Consider the following 18,009-nt stretch of genomic DNA (forward strand, 5'->3'; position numbering starts at 1 on the left):
CTCTCTCACTCCGCCCTTCCCCTGTTTGCACACACAGTCTCTTTCTAAATAAACATTAAAAAAGTTTTTTAAATCATCAAAATGATCATCTAATCTTGATCACTGCTTAGAGCAATTTGTTCATATTTTGCTTATATACTCTGAACTTAAAAAGCCAACTGATTTAACAAGCTCCTAAGCTGTACAAATTGTAAATAATTTAAAACATTTTAGTTATAAGAAGTTACAATCACATATAAAGTTGAGAGCATAGTCTAATGAACTCCCATGTATCTATCACCCAGTTTCAACAATTATCAACATTCTGTTGTTCTTACTTCATCTTATTACCCTCTCTTTGTCCTAGAATATTTATAGCAAATCCCAGGTGTCATAACATTTCACCTGTAAGTACTTGGCATGTATTACAAGAGAGAAGGCCTTAAAAAAAAGGGAGTGGGGGGGGCGCCTGGGTGGCTCAGTCGGTTAAGCGGCCGACTTCGGCTCAGGTCATGACCTCGCGGTCCATGAGTTCGAGCCCCGCATCGGGCTCTGTGCTGACAGCTCAGAGCCTGGATCCTGTTTCAGATTCTGTGTCTCTCTCTCTCTGACCCTCCCCCGTTCATGCTCTCTCTGTCTCAAAAATAAATAAACGTTAAAAAAAAAAATTAAAAAAAAAAGAGGGGGAACAAAACAATACCATAATACTCCAAAAAGTTAACAATATCTTAATACCTAGTCCAAGTTTAATTTTCGTCAACTGTCTCAAAAGTCTCTTTTTATAGTTGGTTATAATCAAGTAGTGTATGGTCAACTTTGGGGAAACAGTACCTCTCAAGAAATATTTATTGAGGGGTGCCTGGGTGGTTGGGTCAGTTGAACATCTGACTCTTGATTTCGGCTCAGGTCATGATCCCAGGGTCATGGGATTGAGCTCCACATCCAGCTCCGTGCTGACCATGGAGCCTGCTTAAGGTTCTTTCTCTGTCCCTCTGCCCCTCTCCCCTGCTTGCTGTCTAAAATAAAAATAAATTAAAATTTTAGGGTGCCTGGTGGCTCAGTCGGTTGAGTGTCTGACTTTGGCTCAGGTTGTGATCTCACAGTTTGTGGGCTTGAGCCCCACATGTGGCTTTGTGCTGACAGTGCAGAGCCTGCTTGGGATTCTCTTTTCTCTCTCTGCCCCACCTCCCACCCCTGATCGTGCTCTCTCTCAAAAATAAACATTTTAAAAAATTTTAAAAATCTATTTATTGATACCTACTATGTGCCAGATACTGTGTGCTAGGAAGGCAATGGGGTCTGTGGTGGCCTGAAATACTTTACCACGCCACTCTATAAAAACAGGTGACTAATCAGCTAATGCAGATTAGGTGCCTCAAGAGACTACAGGTGAGGCTTTTAGGAATCTATCTCTCTTGGAATAGCTCTTTAGAGATCCAAATGGTTGTGGGGCCTTAATGTCATCCAGAGCTCTGAACTCAGCAAGCCTGCACTGTAACTCTCTTGCCACCCTCTAGGGCACTAATCTAGCACTGCCAAGAAGTGATTGAAAATAATTATTCAGCATCTCCTATATAAAATGCACTGTGCTTAGTAAGACTTCCAAGGAACATGGATGAGATTCTTGTTCAAGGAATTTAACTTTTCGTGAAGATAATTTAATACACAAATAACCAGAGGTGAAAGCCTAAAAGTGCTCAAAGAGAGTACGTGAAATTAAACTGCGTTAAAAGCACAGAGTTCCTGGAATTACTGGGGTAGTGGACCTATGGCCAAGGAACTGAAGAGGAGGAGACGAAGTGCCAAGTCAGTGATATTTCTGATGGACTCTGAAGAGCATTTGAAAGTTATTAATGCAAATAAAGAAGAGGGAAAGACAAGGGAATATGGGGCCAAAGGATCAAAATTAGCAAAGACAGAAAGATGGACAAAGGTGTCAGGTGTTCAGAGACCAGTACAGTTTGGATGCTGTCTTGGATAAGATTCCAGCTAGAATGCAGAAAGCTGATGGGATTGAAGGTAAAGAATTAAGGCTTTATGAAATAGTATTGGGGAGCCATTAAAGACTAAAGCTCAGAAATATCTCCAAAGACACTCCTTTATTTAATTAAGCCCCAACAAGTACCTGGGCACTAATTATTTTGTTTTAATCACTTAAAACCATTTGTAATACCTAATTTAGGCATTCACTCTGTAAACACCACACCCACACCCTGCAGAACAAATCTCGAGTACCCTAAGAATTCTGTGTGAAAACTCCACCGAAGAATATGTAAACCCCACTCCCAAAATGAATCCGCACGGTTTCCCCTCAACGTTTTACAGCCTCGGAGACAAAATTCCAGAGTACGTCCAATAAAACCCAAACAAACAAACGCTTGCGAAGTCAAGGCCTATGTGAGCCCCCAGAAAAGTCAGCCTCAAAATAAGGTGAATACTATGGCTCCCTCTCCGTTTGCCCAGCTGGAGGGACAGCTGCCTCATTCCCCGAGGTTCCCGTTCGGTCTCTTCTCACCACCTCTCCGAGAACGCTCAACCTGCCCCGCGGGTTACCTGCTACGTACCCTCAGGTTAGCCCGGAGGCCCAGACTCTTGGCCAAATTCTGCAGGTCGCTGTATTTGAAGGTGTCCAGCTCCTCAAAGGAGGGTACAGTCATGTCGAGCTGCATCCAAGCGACCTGGATAGCACAGACACTCTAAACTAAACAGCGCCGTTCAAAGCTCTGGCGCCACTTTGAGCGTTGACTAAACCGAACTTTATAGAGAGTTTAAATTGAAAATGCTGTACTTCTATTGGTTAAAAATGTCTTGAAGGCGGGGTCTCCTGGCGTTGACCAATAGAAACGAAGATTCCCCTCCCAGCAGGCCTGCGATTTTCCCCCACCCCTCATTAACACTTTGGCGCCGAAGGGCGTGTCCAGAAAGCGTGCGCAGGGCAAAGCCTCTGCTCATGGTGTCCAATGAGGATACAGGAACCGTGTGTGGGCGTGGTCAAGTGTCTGTTCGAAGCTGAGGCGGGGGCTGCAGAAAGATGGCCGCTCGGCCGAGGCGGCGTTGTCACTCACTTTATGCGATGCTGTCGCAGGGTAACGTTTGTGATGGCGCCAAGAATTCAACTGAGGAACTCTCTTGTACAACTTCTATGGAGTGGGACACGCAGGTGGTGAACGGGTCCTCGCCGCTTGGCCCCGCAGGCTTGGGGGCGGAGGAACAGCCATGCAGACCGCAGCTGCCGTCGTGGCTGCAGCCCGAGAGGTGCGCCGTGTTCCAGTGTGCACAGTGCCACGCAGTACTCGCTGACTCTGTGCACCTCGCCTGGGACCTGTCGCCGTCCCTCGGGACCGTGGTATTCTCCAGTGAGTGGGGACGGAGTCTGAAGAAGACAGGAGGAAGGCGGAGAGGGTGTTCCCGCTTTGTCACGGGATGGTTGAGAGCAGGGTGGTGAAGAAAATGGGGTGAAGATTTGTAAGGAAATTAACGCCTTTGCCAAGAGTGGGGGCAACTTTTCATGTTTTTTGTGGCCATGGTGAATCTGTTTGTAGCGGGTAGGTTTTCCTTTTCAAGGCTTCACAGGTATTCATTCTGACCTCTATTTACCCAGGAGTCACAAACAACGTGGTTTTGGAAACTCCCTTCCTAGTTGGCATTGAAGGTTCGCTCAAAGGCAGGTATGTACTGAGAGTTCTCCTTTGGTTTCTAGCCCCTATATTAATAACACGGAGAAGCGGGGAACCGACGTGCACAAAGGAACAAGAAAAGTTTATTCTATCCATACAGTGTATTTGAGGGATGTTCCTTTTACCTGTTTGAGACTTGTTGGAACTTGTCAGTGAAATGGAAAAGTTGGTTGTAGTTGTGTGCACATTTTAACATCTTTCTGAGGGCCACATCTCCCTAGTGGTTTGTGCAAGGGAAGTGAGGCTAAGAAAGTAATGTCCAGTAGGGAAAAAGGGAGAAAAGTACCTTTTGGTGTGTAGCGAGAATCACTATAAACTACAATCTTTGAGATAAGTAAAACTTTTAAATTTGTATTTTATCTGCAGTTCGTAATAAGCCATGGCAGGACTAATTCTTCTGTAACCTGGGAACCTGGGGAAAAACACAAGTTGAATGTTATGTACTTGAATACTGCAGGGTAAACTTTGCATCCAGTCTCTGCTGTGATCTACAAGTGAAAACAAAGTACTCAGATAATTTATTATTAGAAGGCTCCTCAATTTTGAATGTTGGCTTTAACGGCAAGACAGTTCATTCTGACCACAGTTTGGTTCAGTTTTTGGGTTCAAGTACGGGAATTGTTACTTTACCCAGTAATTGGAAAGAGCTTTGCAGCTCCCTTTTCCCAATTGAAAGATACTTACCAGAGTGTCCTCTTCCCACCTAAAGGGACCAGGTAGGAAAAGAGTGGTGGCTTGCTTGGAATTGGGTCATTTGGGGCCAGAAGCAGATGTTCTCCAAATATAGGATAAGGTATCTAGGCACATGGTATCCAGTACTGTGACCATTAGCCACATGTAGCTATTGAGTACTTACAATGTGGCCATCCTGAATTGAGACATGCTATGAGTGCAAATATACACTAGATTTTGAAGACTTAATACAAAAAAATTAATAGTTTAAAAATATTGATGACATGTTGAAATGATATTTTTGATATATTGGGTAGCATAAAATGTATTAAGGCTAATTTCACCTGTTCCCCTGAATTTAACAAGACTAATAGAAAATTTTACATTACTTATGTGCCTCACATTATGTCCCTTTTGGGCAGTACTGATGTAGATGGTTTAGAAAACACTGGAGGGAAATTCCCATGTGTTTGTATACTTTTAGAATAAGGAGAGCCATGGGATTTGGTAGGAAGAGATTTATTATCAGGAAATGGTTCCTGTGATTATGGAGGGTGAGAATTCCCAAGAGCTGTAGTTGGCAAACTGGAGACACAGGAGAGCCAGTGGTTTAGATCTAGTCCAAGTCCACAAGCCTGAGAACCAGGAAAGCCAAAGGTGTAACTTCCAGTCCAAAAGCCAGAAGGGTCTAGACAGAAGAAGAGCCTACTTTTCAGTTCAAGTCCAAAGGCTAAGGAAAAAACCAATGTTTCGGCTTAAATCAGTCAGACAAGAGGAGTTTCCCCTTATTCCTGAAAGGGTTAGCCTTTTTGTTCTAATTCATCAGACCTTCAGCTGATGAGATGAGGGCCATCCCAAATCAGTCTACTGATTCAAATGTTAATCTCATTCAAAAACACTCTCACAAACACGTTCAGAGTATTTGACCTAACTGGGCACTATATGACCTAGTTAAGTGGACACCTAAAATGTAACTATCACTTGTTAACTTGGCAGCCACACGCATTTCCTAAAACCATACGAGACTGCAAATAAAGACAGTACCAAGGTCATAATTCTAACATGTTACAACTGTCCTGCATACAACTGAAAACATACTAATCCCTTCTCTGGAAGAGGAAATAAAGTCCTTGAGTGATGTTTACTTTTCTCCTTGATATCTCATAATTTATACTGTAAAGTAAAATTAATAAATAGTTTGATATAGTATGATATAATAGTATGATCTTATGTTACACAGGGAATAAGAGAGAAGAAAAGAGATAAACATGCAAAAACACAGACATACTCATCACTAAGGAGGAAATACTCATGACAATCATGGTCCTCATTTCTGTAACTGGTTACTAGGTCATAGCTGATATTTATAACTAACTTCTTCCACTACCCATATATATCCCCTTGCCTTCAGCAAGCACTCATCTGGTCATAGTTCTTTGGTGTGGTAATGCATACCTTCATTTTGAAGGACTTGAGTCATTAGCAGACTAATATTCAATGAAATATGTTATATTGCACACACAAGCATATTTTGGGAATTTTTTTCACATTTTGCTCTGTTCCATATATTAGTTTCTCTGAGACATTTTTCTATAGGTACTGTGATTTTTTCTGATACCATTAATTCCTGCATAGGAATTAATTTAAATTAATGCAACTTTATTTTTTTTTTAAGTTTATTTATTTATTTTGAGAGAGAGGGAGAAAGTGGGAGAGGGACAGAGAATCCCAAGCAGACTCTGCACTGCCAGCGCAGAGCCCAGTGTGGGGCTCAAACTCATGAACTGTGAGATCATGACCTGAGCTGAATATCAAGAGTTGGATGCTTCACCGACTGAGCCACCCATGTGCCCTGATGCAACTTTATTTCATGGCTTGCTTTTTGGTTACTATACTCACAAATATACAGTACTACATGTGTGGTATGGGACTTAATTTACCAATGAATTTGGGATATTACGTTTATTTTTTTAGTGTCCGTTGACATGAATTTTTTTTAGTCAAGTGATTTTTATACTCTATTAATGCAATTTTACTGCATAATATATTATGTTTACAAAAATAATTTTTTCCTGTATCAAGCTACTTTAAAATTATTTTCAAGGCGTGCCTGGCTGGCTCAGTTGGAAGAGCTTGTGACTCTTGCTCTTGGGGTGGTGAGTTCAAGCCCCATATTGGGGGTAGAGACTACTTAAATAAATCAATTTTAGACTGAGAGAGAAAACACATGCAGTAGAGGGAGAGGGAAAGAATCTTAAGCAGGCTCTGTGCCCAGTGTGGAGCCCAACATGAGACTCGAGCCCATGACCCTGAGATCATGACCTGAGCTGAAATCAAGAGTTGGACGCTTAACTGACTGAACCACCTAGGAACCCCAATAAGTAAAAAATTTAAAAAAAAATTGTTTTCAGTACATGCATGATGAAACACAGTTTTTTTCTTAAAACATTTCTTTGTATTATTTGAATATGTCTTACACACCAGCAAATATGGTTAGTGACTTACCCAAGTGGTGTAACTGTTTCCTCATCCAGTAATCTTTCAGAGGATAAAACAAAAGAAAAAAAAATAGATACCTTGGCTAGGGTAATAGGATTTCTTCCCCCCCCCCCCCCCCCCCACTCTATTGGCATTTTGTCTGGGTATTTTTAAGTTAATTTTTTGTTACATCTGCATAAGAAAATTCTTGATTTGAGTTCTATTAATTGTTTAGTAAGCCCCAATCAATTTAATTATTTTCCTTATACTGGAAATTGGTTTGATGGTAGCTAATTTGTATGGTTATGTGTAGTTTGTGGGGTTTTTTGTTTATTTATTTTTGAGAGAGAGAGAGAATCCCAATCAAGCTCTCCTCTGTCAGCACAGAGCCCGAGGCTCCTGAGATCCTATCATGACCTGAGCTGAAATCAAGAGTCAGAGGCTTAACCTACTGAGCTACTCAGGCACCCCTGGTCATGTATAGTTTTATATGTTTAAATATTAATCTGATTAGTTAGCTCTTTTTCTGCTTTTAAAATGTAAATTATTCTATTTAACTGACAATTATACATCCGTAATTGCTTTTGTGGCCAGAATCCACAGGAGAATCTGTAATCTAGGATGTAATTTTATTAAAACCTGAGTTAACCTTTTGTGAATGTGACATTTCTTCAGGCTCGGTCCTATTATAGCATAGTTTTTAGGAGACATAGTTTCCAGAGACTGGTTATTTTATATTTCTTCTCTGATTTTTTTTCTTACCCATATTCCATTTTTTCCTCTAGCATTTACAACCTTTTATTCTGTACTTCCTGTGGGATTCCCATTGGTTTCCATTTGTATTCTACCCATGCTGCTCTGGCTGCCTTGAGAGGTCACTTCTGCCTTTCCAGTGACAAAATGATATGGTGAGTAGACTTAGATATTCTTTATCAAATACATGTTAAAAGAACTTCCTGAAAAAACGATGTGTGTACCAAAGAAAATGCTAAAGCCAGGCATTGTCGTTTACACAAAAAGATGGGCAGTGGGACCAAAATAAAGTCTCATAATGTTATGCTCATTTTAGATGTCTTGTAATCATACCATGTCTTATTAATCATACCTTGGAATAAATGAGAGGATATTCTTTCATTATAGAAACTTCTGGAACGTAAGCTTTTGCAAAATAATGTTGTAATAGACACTTACTGATTTGTGCCCAGCCTCTGTTTCTCTCCCCATAGAGTGGAACCTTGTATCCTTATTTTTATCGTGTGTGATAGATATCATTCCCAGGTGATGGGATCAAGAATGAATACCTCACCTAAGCTAAGCAAATTAGGCTTTCTACTCTAGGAATTTGAAATAAGGACCCAAAGACATTGGTCATTTGTAAATGGTACTGGTGCTGAAGTTGGGAAATGAAAGCTCTAGGTTTAGGATAGCTATTTTCTATGTTGTACATGTAGATGCAGAGAAATCTTGTCTGGAGAAAAGAATGATGCAGATAGATACCCACAGGAAGGTAAAAAAAAAAAAATACTGACCATGTGGCCTCACAGAATCAGACAAAGTACACTACTTATTATTCCTTCTTATGTAGTACTTTGGATATTTCTTTATCTTCCTAATACTACTTTCACTTAAGCTTATTTATTTATTTATTTATTTATTTATTTATTTATTTTACATGTATTCATTTTTGAGAGACAGAGACAGAGCACAAGCGGGGGAGGGGCAGAGAGAGAGGGAGACACAGAATCCGAAGCAGGCTCAGGCTCTGAGCTGTCAGCACAGAGCCTGACGCGGGGCTCGAACCCATGAGCTGTGAGATCATGACCTGAGCCGAAGTTGGACGCCCAACTGACTGACCCACCCAGGCACCCCTACTTTTTTTTTTTAAAGCTTACTTTTTTAATGTTTATTTTTTGAGAGAGTACACACGTGTGCAAGCTCAGGGGAGGAGCAGAGAAAGGAAGACAGAAGATCAGAAGCAGGCTCTGTGCTATCAGCACAGAGCCTGATGTGGGGCTCAAACTCACGAACCCCTGAGACCATGACCTGAGCTGAAGTCGGACACTTAACCAGCTGAGCCACCCAGGTGCCCCTCACTTAAGCTTTTTTGTTTATTATAACAAATTGAAACATCTATTATAGTCTTTTCTTGATCATTTTAAAAAAAAGTGGGGGAGGGTTGCCTGGGTGGCTTAGTCGGCTGTGCATCTGACTTTGATTTCAGCTCAGGTCATGTTCTCATGGTTCGTGATAGAGCCCCATGTCAGGCTATGTGCTGACAGTGAGGAACCTGCTTGGGATTCATTCTTTCCCTCTCTCTGCCCCTCCCCTGTGTGTGCACGTTCTTTCTCTCTCTCAAAAATAAATAAACATTGGGGCTCATGGGTGGGTCAGTCAGTTGAGTGTCCGACTCTGTTTTGGCTCAGGTCATGATCTCACAGTTCGTGGGTTCGAGTCCTACATCGAACACTGTGCTGGCAGCAGGGAGCCTGCTTGGGTTTCTCTCTCTCTCTCTGTCTCTCTGTCATAAATAAACATTTAAATTAAGTAATTTAAAAAAATAGCCATTGATGACCTACTTTATGTGTTTATGCCAGATATTAAGCTTACCTCACTTGAGTTCTTAATAGAAGAACACTGGATCTCAGAGAGGGGAGCTGAGATTTTAATCTGTCTTAACACTAAAACTCATTTTCCTTTCATTAAACATGAAGTTTCCTTTTTCTCTTTTTCTGTTTTTACTTATTTTTGAGTTAGAAACAGCATGAGTGGGAGAAGGCCAGAGAGGGAGAAAGAATTTGAAGCAGGCTCTGCACTGTCAGCAGGGAGCCCATTGTGGCTCAAACTCACAAACTTCATGACCTGAGCCAAAATCGGACCCTTAACCAACTGAAGCACCCAGATGCCCATCCTTTTTCTCACTTAATGTGCTTAGATAGGTGTTTCTAGGTGAGTTTTGGGTGACTAAACAATAAAACTCATAAAGCCCATCTTTCATTCACAAGGTTGTTCAATGTGCATTAGGTATACTATTTGTTCCTCGGTGCAATTTTTTTTCTTTACTGCAAATTTTCAACAGAAAATATATACTTCAGATGGATTGATAACTTTCATTTTCTAATTTCTTAAGTAATTTCTTTAAAAAAATTTTTTTTTTTAATGTTTATTTGATTTTGAAAGAGAGAGAGAGAGAACAGAACACAAGTTGGGGAGGGGCAGGGAGACAGGGAGACACGGAATCTGGAGCAGGCTCTAGGCTCTGAGCTGTCAGCACAGAGCCCAACACGGGACTTGAACCCCCCAGACCGCGAGATCATGACCTGAGCCAAAGTTAGACCCTTAACCTACTGAGCCACCCAGGCACCCCAAATAAGACCTAAGTTTAAAGAGGGTGAAAAGTTATTTCTAACTGTGTGCTATTAGTAACCTCAAGTCTTCTTCAGAAAGTTATAAGTAGTTGTTCCAGGTGAGCTGTAATTGAGTTTTTGCACAAGGAAGTTAAGTTTTTAGTAACAAAAATTTTTAATGTAAATTTTAAAAGTATAATAGGATTTTAAGTAATTTCTTTAAAATAAGGAGTTGGGACTCAAAGGTCAGTATATTCTTTCTGATTAAGTAGAAATTAGGAAAGTATAGGTAGCACAAGTCTGGAAAGATAATAAATCTATGTCTTTGTGTGTCAGAATGAATTTGGTTGCTAGGCAAAATTAAACCTGACTGATGGTGGCTTTAACAAGTAAGGGTGGGGTGGTTGGCCACCCCAGGAGTCTTCTAGTGGCTTAGCCACAATAGAGCTCTGGGTGAGCATCTCTGGTTTTCTCGGCCTTTTCTTCTTGTAGGCTGTGACAGTTATAAGCATTACATTCATAGACAATAGCATCCCCAACTGGAAGGAAAAGGATATGGGAAATGGGAACACAGTGAATGCTCTCTTTAGCAAAAATTTCCTTATTATTGGCCAAACTATGTCCCATGATTGCCTTAAGGCAGGAGAGCAAATATGTGACAGTGGAGAGTAAGACTGCACACTTGGCTCAGAGCAGTTATTATTCATCTCCTACTATTGGGCATACTCCTGCCCTAAATGAAATCTGGGTTCTGTTAGCCAAAAACAAGTTAGGAATGGCTACTGGATAGGCAACCAACAGTGTTGTCACAATATGATTACTTTTCTTCTAACTGCTACACGATCTACTGGTGGACTGTGAAGCTTATACTCATCAGAATTCCTCATAGGACCCTGGTTTTTGTCTTTAGTTTGTTGTGGGGTTATTTTGTCTCCTGGCTGGCAAGGGGTGAGATAAAACACACAGTCTCTCTGATTTCTTAGTTGAGGATTTGTTTTTCCTAAAAGACACATTATGAATGCTGAAATGGAAATCTATAAGAAGGCGGTCCTTGCCTGACATGTTATTTTAGAGCGCAAGTTTGGTTCACTAATAATCTTATCTGTAGTATGATACTAATATTTTCTTTATATATTTTCTATCCAGCTATCTCTTAAAAACAAAGGCCATAGTAAATGCATCTGAGATGGATATTCACAACTTATCTCTACCAGAAAAGATTGCAGAGGTAAAATTTCATGATGGTTGTATATTTACTATAATACAGGCATACCTCAGAAATATTGTGGGTTCAGTTCTAGACCACCAGAATAAAACAAATACCATAATACAAAGCAAGTCAGATTAATATTTTGGTTTTCCAGTGCATATAAAAGTTATGCTTATACCAAACTGTAGTTTACCTAAGTGTACAATAGCATTTTCTAAAAAAAACAACATGCATACCTAAAAATTCTTTGGTAAAGGGACTAAATAGCAGAAGAAAAGAGAAAGAAGTAGAAAAAATGTCCCAGGAAATAGTTGAAAAATTCCCAAATTTGATGAAAAACATAAATTTCCATATCCAAAACCTCAATGAGCCCCAGGTAGGATAAACACAGAAGAGATTTATTTATACCCCAACATATCATAGTAAAAATGTGGACAAAAAAAATCTTGAAAGCAGCAATAGAGAAATGATTCACCAATCCAAGGGTATCCCCAAACAAAGGAGAGGCTCTAGAGTTACTTGTTTAAGTCATAGTTCCTGATGAATTTTGATTGCTTTTGTATCTTGGATGATAAAAATGAGATTTAGTGTATGGTGCAAATTATGTCAGAAATAAGACTTTTGCTAACCCAACTTCAACAGATAATCCTCCGTAATTCTGTATTTCATATTTTATGCTGAATAATACCACTAAGTTTGGTTCTAGATATAGCTATTCATAGGTGAAAGAACTATTGAAAATTGTCTAATTACACCAAACATATGTTCTTAACAGGGCTACTTTTGAAGACCATTGGCAGAATATCAAACAAAAGCATTTGTTACCGGAAACAAAGGAAAAAAGTTAGATTCTTGCCACTAGGAAAGGAAAGGAAGACTAGTTGATGCTTCTCTCCGTAAGCTTTCTTACTCCACCTTATTCTTGTCTTCCTTTCCAGTATTTGGAGTTTAAACCTGGTGATAAGAGGTAGATAGGAGAGAGACTGAAGCAGTGACACTCAGCAATGGCTGGTCTTTTTTCACATGAACTTTGTATCTAAGGATCTCATTGTGCTCTGAGTTTGTACCATAAAGTTCTTTCAGAAATAGAAGAAACATATTTATGAAATATGTTGAGACACTGCCAACTCCCAATCACTAGTTTAAATTTGAAACGGCTTTTAGAATCACCAAATTGAGTGTTAAGCTTAAGATGCCCTGATACCTATTTATTTTTCTTCCTAGCTGAAAGAGAAGATAATGTTAACTCATACTCACTTAAATTCACTGATGAAGATTCTGAAGGAAGTAACTCCTGACCAGCCCAAGCCAGAAAACTGATCCAGAATCAGAGTTTAAGTATTAGGGTCGGTAAATAAATAAATTAATAAATAAATATTTTTTTTAAAGTATCAGGGTGAGTCCTTGTTGCTATCTTCAACAACAGGTGCTATTTGATCAATTTGCAAGAAAGATTGGCTTCAAGAATGGATGAGAAATGTGGTTTATTAGGATTTTGTCTAGGCCGATTGTCCAGATGATTTGTGAAGCCTGTTCTAGAAGATGAGAAACTAAAGAGCCTTCTGTCTAGCTTTGGTTTTCTTGTTTTAATGTTCATATATTTTGAGAGAGTGAACAAGCATGAGCGGGAGAGGGGCAGAGACAGAGAATCCCAAGCAGGTTCCACACTGTGCTGTCAACGCAGAGCCTGGCATGGGGCTGGCTCCCACAACTGTGATATCATGACCTGAGCTGAAATCAAGAGTCAGACACTTAACCAACTGAGTCTCCCTGGCCCACCCTGTCTAGGTTTTATAGCTATTTGTCTTAAGAACTTATTTTAACTTGTAAATTTCATAAATGTTTATTTCTGAAACCCTCTTTTGCTGCAAATTTAGGTTGATGGGGAGACAATGTCCCGTGAATGCTCTGATATAAAGATGTGCAGTTGTTAGGTAAAGACTGAGAAACCACTTTTTTTCTTATGTAAAATACAGGTACATACATATTTTATAGGTAATATTCAGTAAGTTAACTGGAAAATATACAGTTTATCTTTCTCTTTTCATTTGTAAACTGAGCTTAACCAGGTAATAAAGGAATGATAAACATCATTCACCAAAATGCTGTTTGTTTTTTCATATTTTGCTTTATGTAGCACATGGGCTCAGTAGCTTATCATATTATTCAATAAAGATATTATACTAGCTTCTGGGGATAACAGTTAAGCCAAAACAGCCACTCTCTACCTGCACAGAGCTTATTGTCTCAACAGAGATGGACATTCAAATAACCACATGAATACATGTGAAATTACTAGTGTAGTAAGGATTTTGAAGAAAAGGGACATAGAGCTACAAGCACATACAGCATGTAACGGACCTGGTCTGGAGGTCAAGAAACACCTCTCTGAGGAAGTGACATTTCAGCAGTGGTCTTACAGAGTAGGAGGTAATAAGGTAATGGAGGGAGAAACATGTGCAAAGGCCCTATAAGGTCCATAAAAGAAGGCCTGCAGGAGTTACACCAGTGGTCAGAAACCAGCGGTGCGAGGACTTACTGTCCTCCTGAAGGATGGTGGTTGTTATCACAAGAACAGTGGAAGCCCTTGAAGAATTTTAGAGGAGGCCTGTGATAGGATTGGTTTTACTTTTGTAGAACCTTATTATGGTTGTCTTGTGGAGCATGGGTTATAGGCTCAGCAAGCAGACCACTGAGGGACTGGCAAGAGCACAACTGAGACATGATATAGCCAGGTTGACTTGGTTCAGCTGTAGCTAGCAGCATTTTAAAAAAAATTTTTTTCCATTTTATACTACATAAAGGACATTTCCCTTTAAAAGTATTTTAAATTTGGGATGCCTGGGTGGCTCAGTTGGTTGAGTGTTCAACTCTTGATTTTGGCTCAGGTCATGATCTAGAGCTGTGGGATCAAGCCCTGTATCTGGTTCCACACTAAGCATGGAGCCTGCTTAAAATTCTCTCTCTCTCTCTCTCTCTCTCTCTCTCTCTCTCTCTCTCTCTCTCTCTCTCCTGCCCCTGCCCTGTTTGCACCCTCTCGCTCTAAAAATTAAAAATTTTAAACAAAATTCTGACTTGCTTTATGCTTTTGAGTTGCAAAATCTGATTCCATAAACAAGGGTGAAACCTCTGGCAACAAATAGTACCAGAAAAACTCTTATTTTCTACTCAAGAATGAGACATAAGAAATTAATACTGTATTGAATTATCCTGGTGTGTGTGTGTGGGTATGTTCTTACGTAGCTATTTTCCATAACCTCTGGATTTACTGATTTGGCAGACAAATAGAAATTTAAATGCTCGAACTTTACGTCAAATTAAGCTGGCTGGTTTTAAATAGGTTTTTTTCCCCAAATACAAATTATGTGCTTATTCTAGAAAAAAGTTCAAACATAGATGTATGACAAAGAGTGAAAACTACACTTCCTTTCCACCTTTGAAAAGCATGGGATACCAAGCTAGAAAGTGAGCATGCTCTGGAACCAAACTATTTGGATTCCTATCACAATAGGATAGTGATACTTCTAGTGATATTTTGGATACTTCTAGCCATAAATGTAAAGAATTTACATAAACTCTTCTTATAAAATAGGGATTAAAAACTAGGGCTGGTTTTTCCCTCTTCTGGAGATGGCATCATAGGTATTCACAATGGTCCAGCATTTGACATCCCATCTTATGCTGTCCTATAATACAGCCTCTAACAAAACTTAAGGTGTCCCAAACCCCTGGAATAGAATAATTTACTGTTACACCAAGGAGATTGGGAAAGCATCAGAATCAGCGTGTGGTGTGTGTGCTCAGGCTGGCTTCAAGGAGTTCATGCTGTGAGACCTACAGTTCTTATGAGGTTGTCTACAAGGAGAAAACAGGGCCTAGAGTGGTTCCACATGTGCTAAGTGTGTTTGTGATAGGATCAAGCATGCTTTCCTTATTAAAGAGCAGAAAATCATTGTGAAAGTGTTGAAGGCACAAGCACAGAGTCAGAAAGCTAAATGAAAAAATGAACCTTTTTGGTCTGGGGCGACTGGCTCTCAAGGTCATCATCTCATGGTTTGTGGGCTCAGGCCCCACATCGGGCTGTGCTGGCAGCATGCAGCCTGCTTGGGATTCTCTTCTCTCTCTCCTGCTTCCTCCTCTTGCTTTGTCTTTCAATATAAACTTGAAAAAAATTGTTTAAATCAAAAGGCTTGTTCTGTTAAAAAAAAAAAAAACAACAACCTAGGGCTGGGGGCACCTGGGTGGCTCAGTTGCTTAAACATCCTACTCTTTGTTTCGGCTCAGGTCATGATCTCGGTTTGTGAGTTCAAGCTCTGCGTCAGGCTCTGCACTGACCATGCGGAGCCTGCTGGGGATTCTCTTTCTCTGCCCCTCCCTTGTGCTCTCTTTCTCCCAAAATAAATTAAAAAAACCAAGAAACTACGGTTGTAGTGAAGAGTAAATGAATTAATGAATACATCTAATGTAATTACAGCAGTGCTTAGCACATACTAAGTGTTCAATAATCTTTATGCATGTGGATATACATATATAGACATAAAGGCAGTTATATCTTTCACATTATTCTACCATCTGCTTTTCTCAACTTTCCATACCAGCCCATATGCAAATTATTTAGTATCTGCATGATTCAATATGAATATATCAGAATTTAACCATTTCTTATATTGGATCCTTGTATATATCTTTGCATAGTTGTACTGGTATTTCTGTAGGAGTGATTACTAAAATGGGCCAAAGGGCATATGCATTTATAATTTTGATATGCCTTCCATACACTAGTTGATACAAATGGCTGAATTTTTAAACAACCCTTTTAAATGATACTTTTAGGTGGTATGAGTCCCTATGAAAGTCTAACAAACATCAGTGACTGATATTAACAGATTCTAAGGCTACTTTGCTACAGTTTGTTACTGAGCATTGTATATATATTGAATAAAAGTATTTTCAGAATTCCATATAGTCATGAGAATAAAACTACATACTAAAGTTCCTCCTGAGTTGTAAGCATTTAAGCTCCTGAGTTAACAGAAACTATTTCCATTTTTGTAATCCCAACATCTAGTACAGTACCTGGGAATGGAGTATATCAGTATATATCAGTGTGTGTTAGTCAAAAATCAAAAGAATGATTACATTAAGTAATCGTACCTCAAAAGCCACATAGCTTTTGTTCCTCTCCATTTGACAAGAGCCAATCCCAAGGAAGTTTGTAACATCTCCTTTTTTAAATTTTTTAATGTTTTTTTTATTAATTTTTTTTTTTGAAAAATTTTTTTTCAATGTTTATTTATTTTTTTGGGGACAGAGAGAGACAGAGCATGAACGGGGAAGGGGCAGAGAGAGAGGGAGACACAGAATCGGAAACAGGCTCTAGGCTCTGAGCCATCAGCCCAGAGCCTGGTGCGGGGCTCGAACTCACAGACTGCGAGATCGTGACCTGGCTGAAGTCGGACGCTTAACCGACTGCGCCATCCAGGCGCCCCTTTTATTAATTTTTGAGAGAGACAGAATGCAAGTAGGGGAGGGGCACAGAGAGAGGGAGACACAGAATCCGAAGCAGGCTCCAGGCTCTGAGCTGTCAGCACAGAGCCTGACATGGTGCTTGAACTCACCAACTGTGAGATCATGACCCGAGCGAAAGTGTGAATCTTAACCAACCTAGCCACCCAGGAACCCCTACTTTCTTTAAACTTGAAAACACTTTCCCCTAAATTAAGAAGCATCTCTTCTTACAGTGTTAAGCCTCTTTAGTTAAGGTAGCTAATGTTTAAATACTCAATGTAAAAGCATTTTAAATGTGTTATATATTTCAGATAGGAAGGATTCTCTGCAATAGTTTTATCATTATTGTACTTAGCTCAGTAATTCCTTACCAGAAACTAAACATTTGTTCATACCTAGCCCTAAAGGTGGGAATGACAAGAGTTTAAATGGGATGCCTCTTTGTTCAAATGGCTGCCAGTCCTCTTGGTCTACAGCAGAAACTGCTACAATAGGTTATCGACACCCAGGTCTTTTGTCTTTTCTGACATCTGGAGCCTACCTCAGCCTACGTCTCTGGTTTGGTTCCTCCCGTTTTAGTAATGTGCATTATTAGAAATTACCTCTTCCAAGTAATGAGTGACACACAGTGAAGTTTCAGTGCATTCTCAGCCCATGCTGCTTTATTGCCAAAAAATATATATATACACACACACACAGGTACAGAGTTTCCAACTCGTATAGCAGTTCCCTTTTACATCAAAGAATAACATTTCTTCTGAAATCCCAAGGATGCATAGATTAAAAAAAGCAAGCTGCCTTTTGTAATACTTTCAACATTCAATGAAATCCTTTTAACATTTTACCAATGGTGCAAGTGAAGAAAATGCAGAACAGCAAGTAAAAACAACTGTACTTGTAGGACAGTAAATAAAAATATGTGAATGATACCCTAATATGACTGTAAAGGATGGGTGGTTTTAAGGTAAGTGTCAAGACTATTACTGTTGTTGAAGGGCTGACGATAATGTATTGCCACAATACTGTTCTTATACCTGGGAGAAAAACTGATGGCATGGCATACTATCACCAAAGGAGAAAAAACCTTTTGAAAATTGCAACCTCAAGAGATCTACTTTGATTTTAAAGGAGGTTTAGGAGT

The 18,009-nt window shown here is 39.7% G+C and overlaps 2 protein-coding genes and 1 pseudogene across 2 annotated transcripts in view; 2 read left to right on the plus strand and 1 right to left on the minus strand.

Moving 5' to 3' along the window:
• Positions 1-2,896, minus strand: part of NUSAP1 (nucleolar and spindle associated protein 1) — a 41,347-nt gene extending 38,451 nt beyond the window's left edge. Inside the window, 1 exon segment of the mRNA XM_043555613.1 lies at positions 2,544-2,896. Within this exon segment, the coding sequence (XP_043411548.1) occupies positions 2,544-2,648 (105 nt within the window). The 5' untranslated portion in view covers positions 2,649-2,896.
• A 114-nt stretch (positions 2,897-3,010) lies between these two features.
• OIP5 (Opa interacting protein 5) lies at positions 3,011-12,751 on the plus strand. The gene is made up of 5 exons (XM_043555617.1): positions 3,011-3,335; positions 3,581-3,647; positions 7,592-7,714; positions 11,297-11,378; positions 12,585-12,751. Exons 1-5 carry the CDS (start codon positions 3,011-3,013, stop codon positions 12,678-12,680), a joined length of 693 nt encoding a protein of 230 aa, XP_043411552.1. The 3' UTR covers positions 12,681-12,751.
• Positions 12,752-14,877: 2,126 nt separating this feature from the next.
• Positions 14,878-15,374, plus strand: LOC122468747 (annotated as a pseudogene).
• Positions 15,375-18,009: the final 2,635 nt, after the last annotated feature.

This window comes from Prionailurus bengalensis, chromosome B3, assembly GCF_016509475.1.
Source record: "Prionailurus bengalensis isolate Pbe53 chromosome B3, Fcat_Pben_1.1_paternal_pri, whole genome shotgun sequence".
In the NCBI taxonomy this organism is placed as follows: Eukaryota; Metazoa; Chordata; class Mammalia; order Carnivora; family Felidae; genus Prionailurus; species Prionailurus bengalensis.